Source organism: Pseudomassariella vexata (assembly GCF_002105095.1).
Source record: "Pseudomassariella vexata strain CBS 129021 chromosome Unknown BCR38scaffold_5, whole genome shotgun sequence".
NCBI lineage: Eukaryota > Fungi > Ascomycota > Sordariomycetes > Amphisphaeriales > Pseudomassariaceae > Pseudomassariella > Pseudomassariella vexata.
Window position 1 is genome coordinate 384,639 of NW_024467960.1, and position 27,227 is coordinate 411,865.

The 27,227-nt window shown below is 50.5% G+C and overlaps 6 protein-coding genes across 6 annotated transcripts; 4 read left to right on the forward strand and 2 right to left on the reverse strand.

Moving 5' to 3' along the window:
- Positions 1–1,957: 1,957 nt before the first annotated feature.
- Positions 1,958–3,664, forward strand: BCR38DRAFT_338772 (uncharacterized protein; the record flags this gene model as incomplete). The annotated part of the gene is made up of 1 exon (XM_040855646.1): positions 1,958–3,664. One exon carries the CDS (start codon positions 1,958–1,960, stop codon positions 3,662–3,664), a length of 1,707 nt encoding a protein of 568 aa, XP_040716827.1.
- A 3,759-nt stretch (positions 3,665–7,423) lies between these two features.
- Positions 7,424–8,728, forward strand: BCR38DRAFT_340316 (uncharacterized protein; the record flags this gene model as incomplete). The annotated part of the gene is made up of 1 exon (XM_040855778.1): positions 7,424–8,728. The coding sequence occupies one exon, from the start codon at positions 7,424–7,426 to the stop codon at positions 8,726–8,728; it is 1,305 nt and encodes a 434-aa protein (XP_040716828.1).
- Positions 8,729–9,600: 872 nt separating this feature from the next.
- BCR38DRAFT_167894 (sulfate permease) lies at positions 9,601–13,027 on the reverse strand. The gene is made up of 3 exons (XM_040853826.1): positions 12,288–13,027; positions 12,091–12,236; positions 9,601–12,040 (listed from the first exon to the last, which is right to left on the reverse strand). The coding sequence occupies exons 1-3, from the start codon at positions 12,565–12,567 to the stop codon at positions 9,965–9,967; spliced, it is 2,502 nt and encodes an 833-aa protein (XP_040716829.1). The 5' UTR covers positions 12,568–13,027; the 3' UTR covers positions 9,601–9,964.
- Positions 13,028–15,139: 2,112 nt separating this feature from the next.
- Positions 15,140–16,558, forward strand: BCR38DRAFT_483539 (putative mitotic check point protein; the record flags this gene model as incomplete). The annotated part of the gene is made up of 2 exons (XM_040863638.1): positions 15,140–16,383; positions 16,435–16,558. 2 exons carry the CDS (start codon positions 15,140–15,142, stop codon positions 16,556–16,558), a joined length of 1,368 nt encoding a protein of 455 aa, XP_040716830.1.
- Positions 16,559–18,388: 1,830 nt separating this feature from the next.
- BCR38DRAFT_339692 (hemolysin-III related-domain-containing protein) lies at positions 18,389–19,873 on the reverse strand (the record flags this gene model as incomplete). Its single annotated transcript, XM_040855721.1, has 1 exon — positions 18,389–19,873. One exon carries the CDS (start codon positions 19,871–19,873, stop codon positions 18,389–18,391), a length of 1,485 nt encoding a protein of 494 aa, XP_040716831.1.
- Positions 19,874–21,070: 1,197 nt separating this feature from the next.
- Positions 21,071–21,903, forward strand: BCR38DRAFT_407868 (uncharacterized protein; the record flags this gene model as incomplete). The annotated part of the gene is made up of 2 exons (XM_040858212.1): positions 21,071–21,796; positions 21,853–21,903. 2 exons carry the CDS (start codon positions 21,071–21,073, stop codon positions 21,901–21,903), a joined length of 777 nt encoding a protein of 258 aa, XP_040716832.1.
- Positions 21,904–27,227: the final 5,324 nt, after the last annotated feature.

The window sequence follows — 27,227 nt, forward strand, 5'->3', positions numbered from 1 at the left end:
GAAGGTCTACTGCGCGCCCCCACGTTGCGTCTCCTGGAGGGCGGCGTGAGGACAATACATATGGTTATGATGGATGGATATCCCAAATCGAGGACAACTTGGTCTCACGCCTTGCAGCCGTCTTCGAGAGATGATATGTCATAAATTCCGCGCGGCACGACCCGAACATTACTGAAGAGCGGCCACGTGGGCGTACGTACCTTCTTACTCGGCCGAAAGCTACTAGTACTTCCCGCCGACGACTTATGATGCAAGACAACCTCGACCATCTCTTGTTGAGGCCTTAGGTGCTTCTGCTTCCGCGAGTCTGCCCGATCGTTTGACGTCTCCAAAATTTGGACCTGGACCGACGGATGAATCGCCGTAACATCCTGGTCTGTAATTCATTGCCATTCGGAGCCAGGAGTACATATCAAGAAGCTCGCGGCACTGACGTCGTTCAAGCCCTTGAAATGAGCAAGGTGAGCCTCATATACTTCCACACCCCAATAGCTTCTTGAAGTCCGATTCTAACGAACACTAGCAAATGTGCTTGAGCCCGGCAAACGATCCAAGTAACAGCTCCTGAGCACATCACCTGCGCAATACGCTTTGAAGTACATTGCAACCATGCGATCTCCAGTTGACTATTTGGAGAGCCTCGCGCTACCAATGGCGGCCCATCTTTGGGACAACTGTTTCCGTCCCCAGTCGACCATGGAACAACGGCCGATGCTACCGAACACTGAATCCGAATACCAGCTGTCAGTGATTCAGGGTTTCCTTCCAGGACGACGGGGGGAGAAGCCTCCACTTCCTGACCTGTGCTCGTTGAATTTAGCCATCCCCCCCAGGGTTGCGATGCCTCACCCTGAACGAGTAAGTTCCGTTGGCTGACAGAAATCGTACCGAAGACTTACTTTCGCGCTCATAGTCAAGAATCCCTCGTTGATGGACGATCCATCATCCTACAGTGGATGGGGTTTCCCACCGACCGCTTCGGGATGAACGTCAGAACCAGAATGAAGACGGCATGGGTTGTGCTGATTGTCCGAGTAAGTGAGGACTACGGCGCCGGCCACGTTGATTCATCAAGTTGACCTGCTCATCGTTAACGACGAAATGGTGTCATGGTGTCATGATGCCATGGCGTTCCTGATGTCGGGGTGCGGCCGGTGTCGTCTACTGACACCGTCCCACGGGACTGGTGGCGCTTGACTCGGATGAGTGACCAGTCTCAGTGACAAACTGCCTCTGGAATAGTCTCGGCACAGAATTGGCGGCTTGCAATGACAGCGAATATTGCTTCCACTATCCCTTGCTGTTTTTGGATCCGCCAATCAACGGCTACTAGATCTAGCTCCGGACGGGGTTCCGCTGCAGGTGCCTGCATATCGGTCAGCTAAAATGCTCCACAAAGCCACGTCTCAGTGGTCAATTATCGGCTTTAAACCACCACCGGCTGCAATTCCAACCCGATCGGTCTGAAGCCCGCAGCGCGGCTGCTCGCAAAAGAAGGCAGAAGGCAGTCTTGAAAAATGGGAATCGACAAGTCGGGCTCCAGAAACTTGGCAGGTTAAGGTATTTTGGGTGGAACTTGCGCAGTTGCCTGTGTTCTGAAGTTGTTTCTGACCTTTCTCACCGGGTCCACTTCAAAAATCTGCTGTTGCAAGCGACCTCGGGGAGGGGATTTACGAGTGTCCTACCAGTCGATGCCCGTGGCCGGTGAGCCTTTGGAATACCTCATCTGCAGCCGCCCGTCGGTCGCCTAGTGGAAAGGCAGCTTTACCCACCAGAGGCGTTTGGGGGTGGCGGTCCCGTGAGGATATCGTGATGGTACCAAGATTGGCAGGAACGACCCTCTTCATGGCAGCTTCGTGACAGCGTCGCCAACACTCCCAAGACGTTTTCATAAGGCTTCCATTTCTTTTTGCAAGCCAATCTCAACTTGGAGGACTCATTTCCGCGCAGCGCTGAGATGGACTTGTGCACCGAGGCCATTCAGGAGGTCGTTCATCCCACCGCAGCCTTTACACCGCAGCATGACCCACAGGACCTAGGGGCAGACCATGCCCCGTCATGGGACGATTCATTGTTGAACCCAAAGAACAGGATCGACAGTCTCGATCTTCCCCAGATGCCTCTGTGGCGGATCGATGGTAGCACTGGCTTGGGGACCCAGTACTATGCTCTACCGCTCTTCCTCTCCGCCGTTCCTCCAACGCGGATGGACGTGTTCATCCCAGCAGATCAACCGCGAGTCATCCAACAACAGCTGGATCTCGACGTCGCCTTCCATGTTAAAGATGCTGTAAGGCTATCTAGGCTGGCAATCACTCGTCACATAATCCGAACGCTACATTTATGGGTCGCCACGGAATTCAAGGACCTTGCAGCGTTCAAGGACTTCTACCAAGACGTGCCCTTTGGAACACGCCTGGTCTTCGAGAATCTCTCACTTGACATCCGGAACATACAGGTCAGGGTTGGACTGAATCACAACTTGGAACGTCAATTGACGTCAGTCTCTGGGCTCAAGCATCTTTGGGGGCCAGACTTCGTGTTTCCTGACGTCATCGACTTCTATGAGATTCAGGTCATTGGCATCCTCCACGACAGCGTCTGCTTGGTCCGTATTCGTGGAGAGTTATTTATTTTCAAGGCTCTAACAAGCGGGCCCAAGTACCTCTACCACGAGTTAAAGGTACTCTGCACGTTAACACCGCATTCCCATGTCATCGCCCGTCCCGTCCATGTTGTGATGAAGACATGCAAGTTTGGAGGCAAGAAGGCCATTGTCGGCTTCACCACTTTCTTCCATTCGAAAGGCAGTCTACGTGACCATCTGCCTCAACTTCGGATCCACGGCCAGCTCAAGTCCTCGGACCAGTTCAAGTGGTCGGTTCAGCTCGCTACTGCCCTGGACCACCTTCGAGTCACCAGCCAGACTTATTACCCCGACCTCCGCCTCGACAACATTGTCCTATCCGAAAACTCGGATATCGTGATGGTGGATTTCGAGCAAAGAGGGGTATGGTGCGAGTTCGCAGCACCCGAAGTCAATGCTATCGAGTATATCCGTCTCATAGCTACAGACGAAGATATGTCAGACGAGATACACGAGAAGTACAATGGGATACTCAGACGCCTGAATCCCCATTTCGAGGAATTGCTGACAGAGAAATACACCAATGCCACGAACGGCTACAATGTGACATGGTTGGCTCTCAGTGCTCGCGAACAGGAGGCCGCCGAGGTTTACATGCTGGGCAGGGTGCTCTGGTGCCTGTTCGAAGGAGTCAGCGGTCCGCAAAAGGCAGCAGTGTGGCAGTCGTACCGGTGGGAGTCTGACCTCGAATTTCCGGAATTCCAGAGGACGCCGCCTGCGCTGAGATTATTGATCGATCGCTGTACTCGAGGAAGAAGGGACACACTCAGCGGTATCATTACGAGACAGGGTAGTCGTCTGGTACTACGGGACAGAGATCTCCAGGACCAAGGACCTGAGGATGTGAAGAATGCTGCAAGGAGATTCTGGGTGTCAGAGTTGCAGGTGGCCGAGGACTTTTTGGCGATGCGAGAAGAGCGCAAGGCCAAAGGAGAATGGGACGAGAACTTCTACTCTCGCCCATCTATAAGGGAAGCATTAGCGGCGTTGAAGACGCTGCAATCCCAACATCAATAGGCCAACAACCATGGTGAAAATCAGGCAGGATGCGTTTGGGAACTAATTCATTTGGTTTCGGTAATGCATATATCCTCGATCAAGACAGCTGGCAAGCTCTTTTTCCCTCAAAGTGAAGGACTTATGTGTGACCCAATGCTATGTAGATGTCGAGCAATACCAATCAATATATGTCCAATACCGGAGGAGACACTGAAAAAGCCGGGGTGCTGCCCGAATACCATGCCTATGGGTGCTGTTGAACGGCAGGACATGATTGCTTTCGAAGCCGACCGAGATATTCTACATATGCAAGGAGGATTGAGGCAAAACCAGCATCCATCCGCTTCATCCAGATCTCCTTTCACCTAACACTTGCACTCGTCACATATTGTTCCGTCGCTAACCCTTAAGATAGGGAAGAATAAGAAATGGCCCCTCCGCTAGATCCGCGTTGGCTTGAGAAGTTTTGGAAAGCCATATCCTCCCTCCCTAGTGCCTCGTCCTGACCAAGAAGAGCTAAAGGCAACTCTTTGTTGAGGACGTCATCGAGAAAGATGCTGGCAAGCAGTACACCCGCTTTTTGAGTCTCGGGTCTTTAAGCCTCGACAGGAATAGACCAAGAGGTTCTAGGCAAGTTTGACATTGACCATAAACTATAAAAATGGAGGCTGTGGAGACTTGAGCGAAGCCGAGGCAAGTGGATGGTGAAATCAACGGCATAAAGAAAGAGAGTGTGGAATAGGCGATACCGGTAATCCAATTTCCTATGTCCACTGCGTACGAGGTATGATCACCCTGGCCGAAGGAGGAGTGAGGAGGGGGAAGCAGCAGGAATATTCGAAAATGCTACAGGTCTGCCCTGGCCATCATAGCCAAAGCGGAAGGTTGGAAGGCGGCGAGGCACCATGATGGGTTTGTAGCATGCAGAGAAATGGCAGGTTACGATAACAAATAGTACCCGCTAGTCTGCCCGTCTGCCTTTACTTGCAACATCTCACGATATTGCCACCCCCAGCATCCAGTATAGCCCAACTCATCCTCCAGAAATACTCAGTACGCAACTGCAAGTTCCTCGCAATTCCCATCACGCCACATCGCCCAACAGCGTTGTTTTCTCCCGCACTTCCCAGTCTGAGCCACTTGCCAGTTTCCTTATATCATGCTCCTTATGGCCGACGACGACGAGCTTCCCAACAGACGTGAGTACCACTGCCACAGCAGTGACACGACTTCATTTTCCATTTGCTTGTATTTGTCTTTTTCGGTAAATATCAAAGGAACTGTCAAGGGAGAGCAAGCCCAGGTCGCTCTCCGTGGTCTTTCAACCCAAGGCCGCCGGCCGTCAGACCTGCCGCACAACCACACCAATGGTAGTACACAGCCAGATGAAGTCCTGACCCGAGCTCGACAGGCAAACCTTTCGTCGATACCCACATCTTTCATGTTCACCAATGCCATTCGTCACTAAGGAGTTGCGCGACAACACCTCAAGCAAAAGGGAGATGCAGAGTCATAGTCCCCTCTACAATCCATACGTGGAAGAAGAGGAACTTGTGCCCAATACGTTGCCAGAGCTCTCAAATGTAGAAAATGGTACAGGCATACCGCGAAGAGGCCACCGTACGGCGAGGACTACGACTGCCTTCCTCCAGTCACCCAATCTGGGGCTGTGCTTTAGTTGCTCCCCGTCAAGGTCAGATGACCTTCAACCTAGCCCATGTATGTCCCTGCCCATGCCATAAAAGACTCACCGTTTCGTCTGCCCTGCTCCCGTGCATATGCTTTACGCAAGTGTGCTTCTGGAAGGACCGTCACGTTAAGAATGGATCAGGATCTGCTGGCATTGTTGCTTCATTGTCACACTGGACTTGACGCACGGCGACATTATCTGATGATCCGACAAGCTCGGCTGCCTAGAATGCAACCAGAAGGTATGGTTGGACTCTATGAAAGATGACAGAAAAGTCGACCCTTGAGGAGGTCGGTGGTCCAGGGGCTTCCTCGGTCAAGGAGCCATAGAGATCGAACAGAAGAGACTGCGAGCAGGCCCCACCATGCTCTGCAGATGTGCCAGGCAGCACCTATGATAGGAGGCTATACTTGACTCCAGCCGCAGGGTTCGATAACCTTCTAGAATATCCACTAGGTGGGGACAGGTTCCGCGATGAAGTAGTAGGTAAAGCAGTCCCGCAACGGCACAGCCGACAGCGTGACACAACCCCTATGCCGCCGATCACCCAAGAGTAGGGAAATGACGACACCGGGCCGAACTTCGCCTAGGTCGATGCTGCAGGCTATTCCGGGTGAGGCAACGACCATTTCACATGGAGAAAACCGTGCGGTTTCATAGCTGTTGCCTGACGACCCCGGGTGCCATCGAACAATGACACTACTACCTTGCGGCAGTGCTCAAGCCGAAGTGAGTCTTTTCTTTTCTGTCCTTGCACGAGCTAATCTGTTGGACGTGAGTGGTATCCAGTCTGCGGTCGATTGATACTGTTTGCCCACTTACCTGCCTGTAGACTAAACTGGAGATTTGTAGCTGGATTGCGCTTGCGCCCGCGGGCTAATGGAAGAGAAACCCGCCTGCAAAATGTCCCTTTGGGCCAACAGCTGGCCAAGTCACTTGACACTGACTCAATGCAAAAGCCCGGGTCAGCTATGGAGCGACCTCGAATGCCTTAGCCATGGAGGTCTTGGTGGATATTGTCCGATATGGGAGCCCTCTCGAAATGGCCGACGACCCGATGTAGATATGAAAGCCTTGCGGGCCGCGATAACAGGCCGCTCTGACCGGGGCAGGCGGTCGCGTTAAGTGGCCGGTTGGGGCTTTGGTAGGCTTGGGGGCCATATCTGGCGGCCATACAAGGGAAATGGGTTTAAATGACCAACGGTCGCATCGGGGGCCGGTCCACCGACTTTTATATGCTCGCCTGTTAAGGCAGAAACGGAACAAAATATGGGTGTTGGTCCGTTCCCAAAGTCGGTTTGCCGCGATGGAATGGCCGTCACCGCTTATTGACGAATCATAGAACCCCTGCCAACGTGGCTGAGGGTCGCTGCCAACCTGACTTGTCTGCAACGCTAGCCTTTTCCTGTGCAATTTGACCTCGTCCGTCGTCACTTTCCATTATCCAGAGCTCCACCAAGGCTGCCGGCTTCATCGTGCTTCATGGTCGTCGTCTACGTCCGAAATCCCTATCCATCTGTCGGCACTACAAGCTGGCTAACAATCGTTTAACAGTGCTGGAAATTGGGTACCTCGTTGCGGGCAGGCAACGGGTACCCGTTGGATGATGAGTGTTGGTGCTCCTCTCCCTCATCACCCCCCCCGATTCTGGGCCTGGGATTCGTCAGGCTGTCTTGGGAGTTCTCAGGCATTTCCGAAACAGCGTGTTTCTGTTTGCTCCCTACGTGTTAAGGAGTTGGTAAGATGCAGTCCAAAAGACTGCAACCCTTTCCTCGCCGTCGACTTGTGCCGTCATGCGACGTGACCTGTATGTTCCCCCAACAGAACCAATGTAGGTAGCTCTCTGCGCCAACAGCATACCAAGCGGTCATCCTGGTGGGCCCCTTTCCTCGCCTCGAGAATACCGTGTTGTCTTTTTTATATGCCTGCCTGCATCTTCACATTGGTCTATATAACCCCTCGGGTTGAATCCTCCAAGATGCTGAAGAATCCTTCTTCATCTGTGCCGTTTCGTTACATTCACTTATTCCCTAATGCCTCCTCCACCACCCCCTACCGAACATTTCAGCAGACTTTCTCTCGGAAGCATGCCTCCAACCACTCGGCTCCAAAGCCGCGTCGAGCAGGACTCGAGCGCTGAGTCGGACAGTGACTCCAGCGAATCCGTCTATGACGAGCGCACAGGACGCTTGGTATTCCCTTCGAAGCTTACTTATTCTCTTGAGCGGCTTGACGCACATGCTAGACAGGAAGTCAAGGACGCCCTGGACTCGCCAACGCAACTGGTGCTACAGGACTGCGTGTCAAGAGGCGGAGACCAGGCCATGATGATCTTCGAAGTTACTGAATTAGTCGACTACACCATCAGGACGGGCACGGAGAAGAGCCAGTTTCCCACTCCGGATTGCTCCTGTGATGAAAAACCCACGTGCAGGCACATCCTGTGGCTATTCGACCAGGTGTCGAAGCAAGTCTTGGATGATGATGGCGAGCCCCTGACACTGACCACCGGCGGGTATGCGGCGGAACTCGGCAGACCTTACGATGCGATTTCTGACTTCCACCTCGACGTCCTGGCCGAATCTCTTCACTCCCAGGTATCCTCAATGACGGGCCGTACACGTCCCAATCCTCGACGAGTACAGGAAGTCCGCGAGATCCTGGCTTCCCTCAACTCAACTCCCATTGACGAATACCGCCCTGATCTCTTCCACAATCCCCGGATGAACCAGAAGGTCATCAAGAGGCGGGACCTCGAAGGCACCATTTTTCGAATGCTGCTGCGCAACAACGAATTCTTCCACTATTTCCTCTCCTCCATGAGAACCGACGAGCTTGTGAACAATCCCTTCAGGAGACTCCAGCAACGAGCAGACGCTGCCTTTAAGTGCTTCGACGCGTACGCCCAAGACGAATCACAGTGGGCGTCAGCCAAGCCCAAGAATGCCGTGTGGTGTTCGAACCACCTGGTGCTCATCATGAACCAGGTGCACACCATTGTCGCACATGCGATCCGGGCATTGGCTGACTGGAAGTATCGAGGAGCTGCTCGCGTTCTAGTCCATATTCTCGAGGGAGTTGCTGTGCGCAACAGAGATGTCGGTCCGCAAAGTCAAGCCAAGGCACAGCGAAACCTGTTCTTCAGATTGATCGGCGACAAGGATAGGGACTTCGTGCTCAACGTTTTCAAAGATATGCCACCCAACGCATTCAGTCAGCTTATTGGAAACCTAGAACAGGTTCTAGGCGAAATCAGCAAGCATGGCCCTCCCGTCACCTATGTCGACAAGCTAGCCAATCACATCAAACGGTCGCGGAGTTCGGGTGCCAATACCTCTGGTTCGAAGCGCCAAGGCGGAGGCCAAGATAGGAGCGCGAAACGGATGAAGTAAGGAGCTTGGACATGATGGTCTTAATCGGGAAATGCCCTATCCACAGAAGCTGGTATTCGCCGTGTAGGGTGGAGGGTTAGGACATGGTTTACTTCTGTTGTCGATATTCTCTCCTTATGACAATTTCCCGAGAATTTTCTCTTCTTGTTGTCACTCGTTTGACTACCTTTCTTATCCCGAGATTATCAGGCCCACCTGTCAACCACACAGAACAGCACCTAGAAAATGATACCGTAATTGGGGGGAAATGGGATTAGGACACTACTTTCACAGAACAGATTACACAACCTTTTTTTTGTCTACCATAAGGACATCAACTTCGATGTGTTTATCTCCTTGCGGTGAAGATTGTGCAATATGGGGATCTAGCTTTCGCCCATTCTTGCATCTTCTCTATGCCGGTTCGTACTGACACCAGCATCCACCCCTACACACAGATGTATGAGTACCAGCAAGCCCTACTCAGCTCAAGAACAAGAACATAAGCCAGCTGCAACGATATTTAGCAACGATGACCCAACCGCGGGCTCAAAAAAGCCAAGTCCCACTAGAAGCTAAGCCTCAGTTATAATACCTCGATCGCTTCCCAAATAGGCACGAGCCATGAGTACCACGTGTCTCTAGGGCTCGACTACATGCGGCGGAGGCTTTGTAGACACACACGCAACCGCTTCTGTTGGCACCAGAGATCACTACTAGTCGCCAGAAATTGAAATCAACTAGAGTCGAAGGCATTTCAGTACAGCTACCACGAGGTTCCTCGGTTACAGTAGAGTTCTTCCCAAGTATATCATATCATGACATACACATTGTGATCGAGAAAATGCAATTTCATCGTGCTGAAGGCGCAGGTTGATTACGCTAAAACTTGTTTGCATATAAGTTAGTGTAATATTAATTCGTGCAGTTCATTAAAAACTGACGACTGAGGAGAAATGGTTCTCAGGTTGACCTTACTGAATCAATTGAGGCGATCTGTGCCAATGCTCAAGTTACTTTAAGCACTTTAGTTGAGTAACATTCGCGTCACAAATCATATCACGATGGATTCCCCATGACATAAAATTGCTGCTCATGTTAATGGTACACAGCTCCTGCAAGGGTATGTAAAGCGACTTCTACACCCGTGCCTCAAAGTCTGGAGAGACACCCAAGTGCGACCCGGCTTCCATAACCCCGAAATATATATACTTGAATAACGACCTCACTCCCGCTCGGTATTTATACCACGCCCCTTCAGACCTCGGCCTCGGCCCGCGCCTGCACATTTGCTATAGCGCTCTGCAGCGCACTCGTAAGGTCGATATGGAACAGCGGCCTGTTCAACCCATGGACGGCAACCTTCCTGACAGTCCGGCTCCGGCTGATCTCGTTTTCTTCAGTGGTCTTATCCCGCCTGATCGAAGCCGATCCGCTCGACGATGCATTGCCCCGCTCCATGGCATTGACATCGACGGCGCCGCCCGTGCTGATGTGCAACTCCTTCTCGTTTGCCTCCTGCTCCGCGGCCGCCGCCGCGGAGCTGCTCCCACCGATTTCGGCGACGCTGAAGATGGATCGCCAGCGGTGTTGCAGGCCGTCGGCGCGTGCAGTCGGGTAGCCGAAGCCGGCGGAGACGAGGGCGCGCTTAGTCCAGCGATTGCTGATGCAGGCGAAGTGCCAGTCCACTACCTCAGGGAACGTGTAGCGATCAAGCTGGTTGCGCACGTCGATCAGCTGCTGCACGGATGTGATATCAACGTTGTTGACGGAACTGAAGTCGAGGATGATGGCCTTGAGGGGAGGCAGGTCATCGCGCAGTTCCTGGCCCTTCTTGGGGCCTGGGTCGTTCCAGGGCCGATCGCCGGGTCGCGGGTAGGAATCCAGTTTGGTACGCCGCGTGTTTGCGAAGATGTGGCCGGTTAGAAATTCGAGCGTATGGTTTGCGTTTGGGTAGTTGAACCCTTCGGAGAATCGGTAGATGAAGATACCCGGATACGGGTTCGCAATGCGGACTTCCGGGTTCGAGCCATCGTCGTGGCTGATGGGAATAAAGACATTTCGTGTCGAAGGGTATAAGGCCATATCGGCGCTGTTTGTGTCCAAGTTTGGTTGCGAGTTTGTTTGCGAACTGTTGAATGTGCCATAATTATCGGCGGGTTTGTTATCGTTACCAATGACAGTGTCACCCAAAATCGAGTGGACTTGGACCCTTCCAAGGAATCGCCCCTTGGTTGTCAGAAGTCGGATAAGGAAGACGCCAAATGAGATAGCGATCGTACAGTAGATTCCGTTTTCGATGGACGAGAATACGGTGACGAAGACACCCACGAAGTAGATAAAAACCTCGATCGGTGATACCCGCCAGAACTTGTACAGCGTGTTGGGAGGCGTGATTAGATCGCCGACAGCGTGAATGATGACAGCTGCCAGGGATGCCCCTGGGATGTAAAAGAAGACTGCTGGTAGGGCGTAGATGGCGAGAAGAACCACAACCGCCGTGATGACACCTGCAAAGGGGGTACGGACTCCAGCCTTAGACTTAATGGCAGTCCGGCTGAAAGAACCTGTCGACGGATAACCACCTAAGAAAGGTCCGAGGAGATTAGTTACGCCAATAGCAACCATCTCTTGCGACGGGTTGATGATATAGTTGTTGACTCGGCCGAACGACTTGGAAATGGCGATATGCTCAATCAGGAGCACAATGACGGAGGCTGGCAGGTCACTAATGAAACCGTTGATGATTTTCGCGTTGACTACCGGTACGGCAGCATGTTGGAACCCTCGAGGCACATGGCCAAGGATGGCAAAGGCGGGATCGTCGTTGCGCCACATGTTGACGAGCCAGCTAATCATGGTGTACAGCAGGATGACGAACGAGGTCCTCAGCGTAGAAATGAAGAAATAGAGCTTTTGGTGGCTCGGGTAACGCTTCGCCAATTGGCTACAAGTGATGCGAATGACGTAGAGCAATGTGAGTGCCGTTAGCCCCATGGCCGCATTCATGTCCGTCTTTCCCAGGTTTTTCAACGTGTTAATAATCACCTTATAAGTCTCGTCTCTTGTCGAAAATCCGCTGATGCCCATCATCGTCGGAACCTGACCAGCAGCAATGCTGATGGCCGAACCCGTCATGAAGGCTGCGAGTGAGACAAGGGGTATGATTTCGACAATCCGCCCACAACGAATCAAGCCAATGAAGAGAACGATGGCACCAGTAATGATGGCCAAGGCCGAGGCAATCACCCAGGGCGTATCCTCGTACTCGGGATACTGATCAATGACGTTGGCAACCACCGTTCCTGTGACAGTGGACATAACAGCAACAGGCTTGATAAAGTCAGCTTACTGCATGGATTCTCTTCGTACTGAACACTTACACCAATCGTAATATCCTTAGACGTTGCGAAGAACCAGTAAATCAGAACGCCCATGAACGAGGAATAGAGACCAAACTGGACAGGTAGATTTGCCAGCTTTGCGTATGCCATTCCTTGGGGTACTACAACGGCGCCGATCGTGATGCCTTAAATTTTGTAAGTGATAAATTCGGAAGGTCAGGAAAAGCTGTACTGACCCGCAACGAGATCTCCGGCCAGCCACTGAAGGTTGTAAAAGCCTATCCATGACAGGAATGGGAAAAGGGATTTCACATAGTTCACGATTTCCTCGCCAGATGGTGTAAAATCTGATATCCATTCCGCCGTGGTAGGTTGTTCTTCGAAGAAAGAGTCGGTTGTCTGCATGGAGAGGATAGACTCGCCCCTGGTAACTTCTTCCCGAGAAGTTTCGGGTTCGTCAAGTTTGATACCAAGGAAGTTGGCTAGGCCATGGCCAATCTCTGTCCTTGTAGGCATCTTGGCGTATTCCAAAGGTTAAATTTCGGATACTTCAAGCCGAGAAGACGGGAGTGAAGGAGAACCAAGCCTGAGTGATCTTACGGGCAGTAACACACAACTTATGTAACGACACCCTCGGAAATACGACCTTGGGGGCAACTCAACTGACCGGGGCCACACGTTTCCTGGGCGCGGCGCCTGAACGAATCAAGTCTCTGGCAATATGTGTTGCTAGCGACAACAGCCCAGGACCCAAGGAAGCTTGTCTGGCGACAAGGAAGCTTGATTGAAACAACAACTTAGGCAGCGCCACTCTGCATTCACTGCAAGATTCAATGGCAGTTCGCTTAAAGTGCCCAACACAAGTTGCTTCTTTCTGCAACCACTCCGACAAGGCTGGCGCAAGTGCTAGAGGACAACCAATTGAGACAAGAAAGCCGCCACACTCGGGGGATGAGAGAAGAATAGTCCAAAAGGCGTAATAGCACGTGCTATCCGGTCGAGATCCCAACTGACTGTATAGTCAAATAAGGCGTTTGCTCCGACCTTCTGAGGTTGTCGATGGCGGGACTCCGGTGCGTATTTGGTCCTGAAAGTTGGTGGTGGTCCGGGCGTGTCAACCAGGCTTGGGTACTTGAGTATGACACCGACTGAGCCGGAGTGGCGGTATAGAATCAGACAATGTTGAGGCTCTTCAGTTGAATGCACTTCAGCTGGCACGTGGCTGCAGGTCTGCGCTGCTTCCAGGAGGTAAAAAGTTCAAAGACAAAGGCATTATTAACAGAGACATCAGCAAGTCCACAGGCGCGTCGGCAGGTCAATCAGGTACATAGTTCTTATGCCGATGAAGAGAATAAATTGCCTTAAGCGGATACAAAATTGGGTAACTCACCTAGGTCTTCATACTGAGATTCGCACGCTACCCACCTTTGGTGTGGATGGTTGACGTGAGATGGGAGCTGGGACTGGTTCCAATCCTTCAAGTTGCGATGGCGCAATCGGGTCTATGCCATGCAAAGACTAGTACGTTGAACACAACCGAGAGACCACAATCTGGCAGACCTGGCAGAGTCGTGGATCCCTGCGGAGCCACGGGGCCGGTTCGTCAACTGGTGACGTTGAAGAGCGGTCTTGAATCCACATCTCAGTATGCTTGGCATCCGTTGTGGGAGTTGGACTGCCGCCGGAGCCGCCGAGCCACTTTCGGAGACGACGTCTTTCAGTGTGAAATTGGTGAAGCACACACTCGCGTTCGTTTGGAGCTTGGTTCGAAGGCAAGAAATATGCGCCCAATTTGATATATCGCCAACTTGGAGCTCTGATGCAAGCAGCCGCCTGCAGCGCCGAGCAGGGGGTTTACCTAAGAGAGCCAGTCAACGAGCTGGACGGGAGCAGGGAATGATCCAAGCTCGGATGGTGCAAAACGAGGATACGATGAGGTGATCGAGAGCTTCAGGTTGTCAGCTTGCGATTTGTGATTTTTGAGTTGTATCTTACCACAACTTTGACAATTGTGAGCGGCCACAAGCAACCATGTTGGTAGTCAGCATTAGCGGCCGCGTCCGCAAAGACCTCCATTTAATGCATCGTGCAGCACTGTTTGTTCCCTGACGGCCGTTTAAAGCGAGAGCGTCCTAGAGTTCACAATGACACTTATTAATGTCGTGAATCTCTCTTGATGCTCAAGATATGGCATCACAGTTTCAGATTCGCAAGCTGAATAGTCATCCATGAAGATGGCGGTCAACTGAAATTCCAAAGCTCGTGTCAGCCGAGCCCGAACCATAACTCAGCTGATGTCTCGTAACATAGTCATCCATACCAACCAGATAATTCGCGTCCACGGAAATGCTGATGGTGCATGCTCGTATTGTACATCGGTGTGTGGCATCGTTGTGATCTTGTTTGTATCATGACCGAAGAGAAGCATTTTTCAGTGTCAAGTGAAAAGGAATGACTCGCCCCTGTATCTAAACCAACCCTCGACCATTCCTTTGGTGTCTCGTCCGTACTTGCCATCGAGATTTGATGCTGGTCCACCTTCGCTCGGCGGAGGCCCATTGCCTTATTGCCACCTTCAAAGCTCCAGGCGTCTTGTACGTTGTGGGTACAGTACCTCAGCGTTAGGTATTCGTTGAGTCTCAAGTATCAAGATGGATTGGCCGTGGTGATGGCAGCCTCGCAAGGCTGGCGTTAACTCGAGTGAACCCTAGCTGCTTTCTCCCGGATGAATGCTAGCCCAAAGCAGTGTTTCATTCTGCAGCTATTGTGATGCTACAACAGTATCAAAAACGGACTCGTTTCTGGATATCTTGAACGCTCCAATGCAGGTTCCGGCTCAAACCAATGATGATGCGGGGGAGTAGCTGGGAGCTTTTAGGGCTGACGCGAAAAGTCGCGTGGGAGGTCCGTGTGACACGGGACCAGCCAACGCCTCGCCTAGCCAACCTCGCTACATTCCGGACCAAAACATCGTCGGCAGTTCAATGCCCATGCCGCCGGGTCGTTGAAAAATAACGGCGACAATTCTCAATATTAGCACAGAACAGGACTTAAGAAGTGAAGAGTAAACCCGTCTTCAGCTTTCAAAATGCCGAGTCCAATGAGGGATTCGATCCCGACCCTTGCGCCGCCCTTCACCATGACAGAACTCCATGCCCCGCCATCGCCACGAACCCATCGTCTGCGCAAGCTGCAATCCGCCCACAACCTCGGTGCTGCTGCAAGAAGCCAGAATCAGCCTTCGTTGATCTCGCAACAGCGCATCCGAGACCTTCAAGAAGTCAATATCTCCCCCACGCGCAGGCATGTCTCGAACCGATCACCACCACAAAGACACCGCGCAAACAGCGATACGCCTTCCCCGATAAATGTTGCAACAAGCAGCACCATGTCGCTGAACAGACAAAGAAATGCACTGAGTCGAACCTCGGCTGCTGCAGACAGCATGTCACTGGAGCGGTTGATCCGCGATGGTCCGCCTGACGGCGACGTGAAGGGTGCCTTGGAGAGCACGCGCCTCAAGGTTCTGGACTCGGGCATCAAGTCGGATGGTGATGGCATGTCCTCGGTTCGAATCTATGCCTGGCTCATTCTTCTCGATGCGCCTGTTCTCGAAACAGACGCCTACCTCGCACTCATCCACCGCGGCGCATCGCCTGCATACTCCAAGATCCGCAACGACACCTTCCGAACCCTCACTACCGATCCGCTTTTCCGCCGCCGGGTCAGCGAAGCAAGCCTCATCCGCCTGCTCAACGCGATTGCCTGGAAACTGCACGATGCAAAAGAGGAGCGAAGACCGACGAGCAGCAGACACTCTCTCTCGAATGAACGTCCCAGCAGTTCCAGCACCGTCTCATCATCCCCGGCGGCGAGAAACCGCGCCAGGGCCTTGACCTTGACAACAGAAGGGTCAGACGCCAATGCTTCAGAGTCGGGAACCTACGTCCAAGGAATGAATGTTTTGGTGGCACCCTTCTTATATGCAGCTCGTAGCGAAGCAGAGGCCTTCGTTGCATTTCATCGACTGCTTACCAAGGAGTGCCCGGGCTACATCAGAGGAGCTATGGACGGCGTTCATCGTGGTCTAGCTCTTGTCGACAAAGTTTTAGCAATCGTCGACCCAAAGCTGCATCTGCACCTCATGTCCAAAAGCCTGTCAGCTGAGATTTACGCTTTTCCGTCTGTACTGACGCTATGCGCTTGTACGCCGCCCTTGCCGGAGGTGTTGCGACTTTGGGACTTCCTATTCGCCTACGGGCCCCACTTGAACATTCTATGCATTGTAGCCCAGCTGATCATAATGCGAAATGATCTGCTTAGTTCTGACAGGTGAGCCCAAACTCAGAGAACGTAGCTGATGGTAATACTAATATTCGGTAGTCCTAACAAGCTGCTGAGATCCTTCCCTGCTCTGCAAGCAGAGCAGATCAAGAAGTCGGCCCTGGCTATTATTAAGATGATACCCGATGACGTCTACGCGGAGATAGTCACGCATGCCTACTGATAAGAGTCCGACTAGACTATTTGCACTCTTTTCCTGGAGGAAGGCTGCAGCAGCAGCATAGAAGGGAGTTGCAAACAGAGAAAAACGAAAAACGAAGTTGCACCACCTCATAGCACTTAACGACATCATGGAAACGAATGGAGGAATGATGATGACCGAGAGAGAACCCACACCCCCGCCCTACCAACTACAACCTCACGGAATTTAATGACACGATGGAAACGATGGCGAATTGCATATGATAAATGATGTCGGGAAATGAGAGTCAAGCGCAACTCAAAAATCGACGACGTAATGATAACTTGTGTAAAAATTGTAAAATATCACGAGAAAATGGCAGGCGGTTCGATATAGGCATTAATGAGCAGATCGAATCTGAAACTTGGAATGCAAAAAGTAGTGTCCTCAGGCGCGTGCTCAGCGATATAGCACGCAGGGGCGAAGCCCTCATGCGGCGTGGCAAAGGTGAGGCCCTTCAAAAAGAAATAGACAGGTGCCATAAAGTGAACCCTAGCGGAGGTAACAACATGTGGGGTAGTAATATGTTTCTTAACACTACAATGAACACTACGATGAAGGTTGTGACGATATACTAGTTTACGGTGTAAATACTTCAACCAGGTGCAAAGATGCGAAATGGTAGTTCTAGGATTAAGTGTGGTACTGATAGTGTTAAAGTAGCTGCTGTCCGATGGTTTATAGTAGGGGCGTGAAACGTCTTTTGCTCTTTATCCTCTATTCACCCATCTTCTATGTCGCAGTTGCCCCATCTATGAATTCTACCACGCTCGTTCCGACCAATTTCCCGACTTCTAGAGCCTCATTGTATTTTCCAAAACGCACAGTACTGCTAGCTTCTCCGGGATTTTGCCCTCTGGTAAATCACCATGTTTATTGCGTCTAGTAATTTGTACTTCGGGCTCTGAGCCATTGCCCGACGGAACCATACCCCGGTAGTTGTCGTCCAAGAGGCCAAAGACAGCTGATGACATGCGAGCAAAAGGTATGGAGCAAAATTGTCCTACGTGATGGAGACGGCAGTGTATTCTGTTACAGTCACCTCCTTGACCAGGCTTGTTGAGGAGATTTCATGGGCGGAGTGTTTTAGTTCGCACTTTTACTAGCTGCGTGGGCGCGAGTAGAGGTACTGCTGTAGGTGCGATTGTTTACCCCCGTAACGGCGTGTTGCAGCATCGAGGTAGGGCTGGTTCATGCGATCTGAGCCTCATATTGCCGCCTCCTCGTTGCTTTGAGGACGAAAGCTTGGTGTATTCGAGATGCAGGGTTTTGGCAGTTGACGAGTCTGGCAAGCTCGACTGATGCCGCGGTGACTAACACGTTGGAGACTCTGCAGTCAGTTTGTTCCTCAATATCCTCCCAATGGACTATATGCCCCTCCGCGGTAAATGTGCCGTCGGTATCGAGCATGCGAACGGCATAAAGCAACCCGGCGGATACGATACGATTTTTCCAGACTCTTCGACCGATGCGAGTGACGTCGCCGCACCCACCTGATCTTCCCTCGTACAACGCGGTACCATCTTTCGTGCAGGCTCCGCGCAACAAAAAGGAGATCGAAGGCGCCTCGACTCAACTGTTGTTGTGAGGTTCATGTAATCGCTGTTGTCGTCTTTTGAGGCAAATATGCTGGGCGTCTGAATTTAGCATAAGCGAGGGTGTGAAGATATGTAAGAATGAAAGTGACAGTGACAGTCACGTCAAGATATGAAATGTCGAATGGATACAGCAACGAATGACTGGATGCCGCGCATCACCGTGGGTTGTGTCGATGATATAAATTATCCAAAACCCATGAGCAGACGACCGGGATCAGTACATAGGACAGCCTTGTTCAGCTCGCCTGAAGGCACCGGAAAAGAACTCTTGCATAGCGACGTAGTGATAGAGAATCCCACCCAGAACGGCAACATGCCAAAGGTTGTGGGCATTCCCAAAATAATCGAAAGTGCCGGGAAGCCATCGCTCGGGGACTTTGCTGGCATATATGCAGGCACCAAGAACATAAACGCTAAGGGACTTGACGAGGTTTGATCCGGTGTAGAACTCGAAAGCCCATGAGGGGCCCCTGGTGTACATGATCTGAAAGATGGGCAGAAAGCCAGTGGCACCAAGGCCGATGAAAAAGCCGACTCGTAGCCATGCCTTATCTGCACGATTGAAGTAAGGGTGCCAGGGCATGATGACACCTCCGACTCCCAGCAAAGCCGTTGTGGTCATGTAGATCCAGCGACTTATGGGTTCGCAATAAAATGCTGCGTATTCGGTCGTCATAATGGATGCGGCGATTAACAGGGCAATACCAGTATAATCGACACATGCAAAGCGCTCGAGGAGTGTTTGGTCAGCGACACAGTTCATGGTGTGCCAGATTGTGCTGCAGGCCAGACACTTGCAAGCTGCGAAGAAGAAGACAGCAGCAATGAAGACATCGGTCTTGGTACTAAGAGAGAAGTTTGTCGAGGTCGGGTAAAAATAAAATGCAATGGACAGCACTAGTAGCAAGCCGAGAGCGTGGGTCCAGATGTTGACAGTTTCGTTCGAGATGTTGAACATGGACCTTACACAGCCCAGCTTCGTTTCACTGAAGCGGTATCCCGAGAGGATATGGGGGTTGACTCTCCATGGTACGGGCAGTTCTTCGTACTTCAGCAGTGCTCCTGCTTTGGCTCGGGTGATGGCGTGCTGGATGTGCTCTTCCAAAGTCTCAGCAGCGCGTTTGGCTCTCTCAATACCCTCATCCACGACCCGGCGTCCTTCGCCCATGAGACTATTGGCCGCACCAGTAGCGCCGGCAAATCCTTGATCCCGGAGCTTCAGGGCTCGGGACTCGTAGTCAGTAAGCATGTTGTCCATCAACTCGATACCGACCCTAGCCTTCTCGTTCATCGACTCGGCCGCAATGAGAGCGTCGTGGTAGCGGGCGTCCAAGGTCTCGACCATGACATGAAGTCTCCTGCGGCCAGCGCCGATAACCCCTTCCGACGCTTGGGAACATTTTGAACGCACTGCTTGCAATGTCGAGTAAGCCCTTGAAATGCTTGAGTCGAAGCTGAGTTCTCCGTAGGTTTCCAGATACTCCAGTCGCCTCTCCAGCTCCGAAAGAAACAGATCGACCTTGAGCAGAAGCCCCTCCTCGCCCTCGACAAGGTGATTCACGATGGACTTCCTCCTGGGGATGAAGAATGAATGGCGTCTGCGTTGCACAGGTTGACCATCTCGAGCGTCCGCTCCGGAGCTTGTGGCATCGTGGAGATCCTCATGGGATCCCAGAGCAAAAGGCGAGGTGCAAGACATCTTGGATGAAGTCATGTCCATGATGGCTTGGGCGAATATCACGAATAACAGGTGTAACGTAGGCGGGGAGAAGGACGTACGACTTGTGAGCCGAAACCCTGCAGGAGGTCAGTTGGGTATCTGGACGTCGAGTTGATCTAATCAGAAGTAGGTGGAATAGATCAAAGCTGTGACTAGTGGGTGTCCATGAGTCTTGAGCATCCCGAGCAAGGAATGGATGTGTGTGTTGTGCGAATCAAAGTGGGAGTCTCAGGCTTTCACATGCAGACCCGAGCTGGGGTAGAAGCGACCAATAGGCCCTGTGGAGTCGACTTTCTAGTCTTGGGTTTGGTGGATGCTCGGGCTCGGACTGTCGGGATTGGCCTGAATTGGCGTCGTCATGGGCCCAAAACTCAACAAAACGTCTCCAAACATGCAGAGTAAATCCACAGGCATGCCGCAGCGCTTTATGGCAAATTAAACAACAGGGCGCCGTTGGTTTCATACTATTATTTGATGTCCGCAGGAACGGTAGTATCACATGGCAACCTGTAAACCTTAACTTAAACCATTTATTCGGACATCCATACGAAGAACTAAGTAGACCTAAAGTGAGAACAGATGAACCATTGAAGCAATTGACAACAGCAAGCTACTATTTCTCTAACAGCTGTCCATTCAGCTTTCCTCAAACCTTGTATTTTGGGGAGAGCTGACATGAGTAACGGCACAAGACTAAATGTAGCCCTTTTGCCTCTTTCGAACCCGTCACTTTCCTACTTTGAGGACGTTGACCGGGCGGCTTCGGCGCGTCATGAAGCCAAAACTTGCCATAAACTCACAATTGTCTCAGACCCCACCTCTTGAACTTAGCCTTTTCTAGGTTACGGTCCATCCCTCCCACCGATCATCGTTGCACTTGCCAACTCCCTCTCATTTTAGCAACTGAGACCCCGAAGAACCGGCGCCAACCACACTGGGCTTCGCGGCTACAAGAAAGTCCGTTCCGTGAAGACCCAACCGTCTGATAGGTTAGGCTCAAGTGGTCTAGGGACGATCGACTGGATAGTCACGTTCGACACTTCATACCTCAGCCAAGACCAATATTCACTTCCAGACTTCTACGTCAAACGCACATGCCTAGATAACCTGTTAGTACGGCTTCCCAGATACCACTGAGTGCCACTCGTCCACAACTTCGACGGCCTTCTTGTTGCAATGGCAATCGACGGAATCATTACGGACCCAAATCTGGCGACCGTGCTGGGCGCATCACACGACACGCGCCGGCAAGCCCTTATCCTGGTCGACCAGATCGCGGCCACAGGCCCTATCGATAAAGCCTCCGTCGACGTTCAGCTCGAGATTTCGAAGCAACAAAAACTTCTCATCACGAACCTTGCGCAGCTACGAGGTCTTCACCGTGCGGCACACATCGGCGCACGCCAAACCAAGCACGAGACAGCCGATGCGCGCCAAGAGGTCGACCGCCTTCACCTACAGCTACAGAATCTGTACTACGAGCAACGGCACTTGCAAGGGGAAATCGCAGCATGCGAGTCCTACAAGTTAGTATCTGCCATTACTTCAGATTCAACTGCACAAGCTGAGATGTCAAGCGACATTCCCACTCCTGGCGAATTTAAATACGACTTGACAGCCAATCAGCTTGCACGCGAGCTAATTGAAATCAAAATCAGCCACACCTATCAACAACTGCCTCTAATTCCCGTCGAGGAGTTCCTCGCACTCAATCCTGATCATACCAACGATGACGAGAACGCCCTTATGATTGCGCGTATAGAGCACGAACGAAGCGAACGAGAAGCTTTGGAGCAGAAGCGGATGGAATTGCTGAAGCGCAAGCAGAAGCTCATCGCTGACAACAAGAAGAGGAAGGACGACCTGGCAAATCTTGACAAGGAGCTGGAGAAGTTCATTGATGTGCGTATAATTTGCCATCTACTACTACTTTGTGACATCTACTCACTGCCAATTAGGCTGCGAAACCGATCCAGAAGTTGTTTGAGAAGAATGTACCCGCAGTTTGAACAGATTGATGAGACGGGATTGACTGCACATTCCGCACGAATAACCGACGAAGACATCCGATATTTGTCGGCCATTGGCCCACATGGCTGTGTAAAAAGGTCAAGGTGGTAAGGTTCTGTGTGCATCATGTAGTATAACGCTTGCTGACCCTATAATAGTATTGACTCGACTGTTCGCCCCCCTGTGGATTCGAAGGTGAATTTGCGGGCTAAACTCTACAGGATAAGCTCTGAAAGTATTCTGGCCATCTGTGAACAACTCATTTGGATGCAGCCATGTGCTAGACCTAGTAATCTCCAATGGCACATAAGGGCCACCTTCGCAAAATTGTAGCAACGGTTATACAGCAGATCCCCCCCCCCAAACAGTGACCTATTGAGGGAGAATTTCAATGAGCCACGGGACAATACACAGGGCATTGAGTCCGCCATGCAAGCATTATTCCTGAGGTCCGGTTCTGTACATCTCTTGCGTGTGGGTTTTACACCGACTTGTTAATGTGCAAAGAATTGGCCTTCATCCTTCTCCCTTTCGTGGAGTCTATCTGGTATGGACTTGTCATTTCCATTTAGGCACCCGAGTGCAAAATTGAGCCGAGTTAGTCAACAAAAAATAGGAACTATCCACAATCCCGAATCCCGCATGAGATTGTTGAACAGCCACCTTGTGAAGCTGCCACTTCTGCCGTGATGGGGCAGGTTCAAAATCTGTGAGGCTGAGCACATTCTGTCCCCTGCAAGAATGTAGTAGTGTATCACGTCAGCAGAGCAGTCAGCCTTGTGATACCTTGCTGAGCTCAGCTGTGACTAGTGGTGGTACAACGGCAATGACTTGGTTTGGGTTTGAGGATCCTAGGCTGTTTTCATGCATTGCTCTTTGCCTGCGTGGGACCTTGCATACAAAAATACCTTGTCAACCTCACTGCCGTATGTTCATAAATGTGAAACCTGATTCCCGGTGCTTGAGATGACTTCGCAACAGAATTGAGAAGCATAGTAATGACAAAAGTGAGGTCAAGGTTTAACCAAAATGGCCATATCTGCACAGAAATTTATGTATACATTTCATATCTATTATAGCATTTCACTTAGAGTAGTTGCAATTTTAGAATAATGCTAAGTATATACTAAGTATGGAGAAACTAGGAATGTTAAATTGCGTCCACTCTAATACTGTTAGGAAGTAGGAATTAACTACTCTAACCCCGGTTCTGCTCGCTCGTTTATCACTATGTAAATAGGATAGCCTGAACATTAGCTTCCTAAGCCTTACATAAAAGAAATGTCACGACCTGGGTTGCATCGCATTGGTAGAGACCTCGATTAGGTGCTATCGACGAAGATTCTACTCTAAGGAGCGAAGGAAAGAAGATGACAACTTAGGTTTGAGGGAGCGCGACTAAGTCATCCACGCTTGGCGGGGCTCCTACAAGGGTTATGATTGGCTTCCCATCTGACACTGCCATGGCAGGTGTTCCAGCTGTACGTCACCTGGTTGTAGTGAGTCTGCGAGGGTTGACCTTCACAAGAAATATGTTAAATTCAGGTTTAATTAACTACTATACTAATAAGTATCATATATGTAAAGAAGTAAGAAAACAAAGTCTCTATTTTTATAAGTTAGCGGATTGAATATACTTATAATCCGTCAAATTTTTCAATAACATTTTATTAGGTAGAGGTAACTCTGGAGTTGCTCTAGTTAAAGATTAATAATATTGATAATATATATGATTGTAGGCTACAGTGTATAGTATTACAGGATTAACTCTCTTATAATATAAGAGATAACCAAAATTCTAAACAAAATGGGAGAACATTTAAAAAGAATAGAATATCCGTTAGCGTTATATTTGTCTCTGTACCAAGTTCAGTAGCATTTAGTAAACTGTATACTATATTTGAAACTTGGAGATTATCTCATGGAAATAAATCGTTAATTTATCACTATTTTATGTATATGAGAAAAGGCTTCAGGATAAATTTGGGCTTAATTTACACTTGCACATATGTAATAATAATAATAATAATAATAAAAGTAAAACTAGTGTTTCTAGTTAAATAATTACTAATATTATACTTATCAACAGACACTTAAAATATTGCTAATTTTTAATGAGCGTTTCATCTTGTAACACCTAATTAGTAGAGCCTTCTCCTTCTAACTGTACTTACCTCGGCTAAAATCACTGCATCACATCTACTGAACAAGCGGTTCATGAGAGTTTGATGATAGTTATTGGCAAGCAGGCAGGCCATTCTTATTAAGCTTCCCGCAGTGTCCGTTCAGTAATTGGGGGGAAAGTTTGGAAGGTCTCATGACTCTTGTCAATCTCTATCGGTAACAGGCATATTTTTCTCCTCGTTTAGTATGCACGCAAACTTGCAACTGTTACGCGTGTTTCGAAGTGCGCGTATGGAAGGAGTGGGTTTGATCACGCTTAATCCACAGGAACATTGACAATCAAATTTCGCAGCCGAGTTGACAAATCAGGATTCTATGCTGACGGCCATGGTTGTGACCAATCATAGCGGCTGCGAGCTTAGCAGGATGAAATTAGTCGTACAGAATAACCGGGTTTATTGAGTTTTTTTCTAGTCTCAAACAGCGCGTCGTAGCCTCTCTAACAACGAGGGTGCTTATTAGTGGCCTGTAGGCGGCCTCGCAGAACATCACTGTGCGACGGCACTTGGGAAGCGTTTAGGATGGTTAGCAATTCTCGACAAAAGTTACCCGGGTTGCAGAAGCATTTTCTTTTCGAAATGTGCCGGCACAGGCGACACATGATATTTCTCAATCTCGTGGGGACACAGGGATTCGGGTCGTGGGCCACCCTCTTGATGTCAATGTCACGATGCTTACAAAGAGGCTCTCGCATTCGTACCTTGTCCCGAGTAAAGGCGAGTAAAGGCGAGTTAACTCCACCTAGCAACCATTTTGAACGCGATGCAAGTGACCATGTATTGACAACTCTTGCGTCGTCTGTAACATGCGTGTCACTGCACTGAATGCAGTACTATGCTGTCGTCCTTTGCAAGCAGTAAATACTTCTGCGGAGCTTGACTGACTTCCTCCAGTCGCTTTGGGTCTTTCGAGGTTGACTTCTAGTAGACAACCTGGTGTGGGATTCTCATATCAGGTATCAAGGAACCTTCCCCTTGGTGATGCACTTATCCGACGATAGTTGCTTTCCAACGGCTTGGATAGAAACAGTAAATTAAAGTCTGGTCTCACCCAGCGCAAGTCTGCCACACCACCGATATGACTCGGGGGAGAATAATGACGCATGCAACCATGTTGCCAGTAGCCGCACTTGACGATTTTTCATGCTCGAAGCAATGATGGCCATGTAGCTTGTGACAATGTACACGTCGAAAACCTCGAAAGATTGGGTAGAAAGTGGGTGGCTCAGTGAGGCAAGCCACCATGGCCTCGTCTTGGAGTATGCGACTAATGCGTGGTCTGAATTGCCTGCATCTGCGGTGATGTCGAGCTGCAGTAGTGGCCTGTTGTTGCAGATGATTGGAAAAACAAAAGTACCAACAAGTACATTGACGTTTCTATTTGCAGCAGGTACTGAGATAGTACTGGTGTCATCATCTAATACCTCAGAGCAACCTTGGAACTGATCATAAGCACGGGATAGCTTCATAGGGTGCGACTTCACACTAAGTCACTAAGTGCGGCTTTTGTTGTCTTTGTTGCGCGGGCTTTCTGTGCTCGTCAACGGACAAGTAAATTGGATTGAGCCTATAATGTGGCCAAACCGCGGAAGCAAACAACTAGAAACATTAGAAGTGAGGAAATATGGGACGACTAAAATGGGATGGGAAACACGACCATGCTCAGGTCGAGTGGTAGGATGTAAAATAGTGATGGGTTGTTAGTGTCCACCCATGTCCAGGCTATGGTTGCATGCTGATTGATGCAAGTGCATTATCCGGAAGCGTCTGCGATCCTACCGCATAGCCTCTTGATTGAAACCAGACGGTTTGGGATGGATGACGTACCAGACAAGATACACTGTAGAGCAATTCCAGTCGTTGGCCATTGGTTCACCTCGAGATGGTATTTATGCAGCCAAAGACGCTGTCATATAATCTTAAATTTGAGAAGCTGACAGAAGAGTATATACATCCTTGGTTTGAAGAGTTCGCGGATTTGTCAAAGGCAACCTCGGGAGTTGAAGTCGGAGGTCAGCTCCTGGGGCCATAATAAAAGTCGTCAAAACACGCGTAGACTGTGGCGCCGGACGCTGCTGCTAGTGTTGATTGGAGTCTAGCAATGCGCATTGTCGCATCCTTGTTATGGAGAAGCGGTTGGAAAGGGAATGCGGCTCGCTCTGCTGAAGAACAAGCAGGACAAGCGCCTTGGGCGTCGCAACACCGCCTCGTGCATGTCGTCAATGTGCCGCTCGGGACTGGCATCACATCCCGCCAGAAGTTGCGATAAACGTCTGCCTAGTAGCTGCGGTTGGCAGATTGACAGAGCTCACGTCCATAAGTAGACATTCATACTCATCATTGGAACCGAACGGGGCAGTTTGGCAGCCGATGGATCATATCCTCGTAAAATTCGAAAAAGCCAGCAAGGGTTTCCATCGCAACAAATGTTGGACTTCTTGGCAAGATGGTCATATTGAATAAGTATCTTGCCTTTAACGAGGACCAGAAGACTGGATAATGGGGTTGGAGGGGACGGGAGCCACATGCGCCCGCTGTTGTCCCTCCAAAATTGTTAACAGCCCCCAAATTTGTCCAAGCCAGCCCCAGAGCGGCCCAGAGCTAACCTAGTAATGGTGCATCTTGATGAGCCAGAGCCAACCCAAAACCCATTGGGATCCATCATCAAATCCCACATCCCAGTCGGCTCCCAAGTCGCAGAATGAGCCCGCCCTTCAATCTCCCCTTTTTCTATTACCTATCTCGCGAACATCATCTCTCCCGTAATTTTCCCCCTTTGAATTCGTTCCGCCCTCGCCTTGTTGAAATTTCCTCTCCTCTTGGTATTACGTTGTTCGTCGCCTGGACATAGTCAAGACAGCGGCAGAATTTTTCCCCACGGTCCCAGTTGCAAGCTCGCCAGCCCCCCGGTTACCCATCATTCCAGTGACGGGGCGTCGAGGAACAAGTGAGAGCTGTTGCCGCTCCCAGGTTGCAGCCAGCAGAGAGTGTGAATGCAGACAGAGAAGAACCGGGACCGCGCCTCTATCCTAGCCGCACTGTTCACCTAGCAATACCCACAATCAATCTTTCTATCCTTTCCCTCTTCTACATTCCACCTCCTTCATCACCTTCACGACTATCAAGACGCCGCCGCCTCT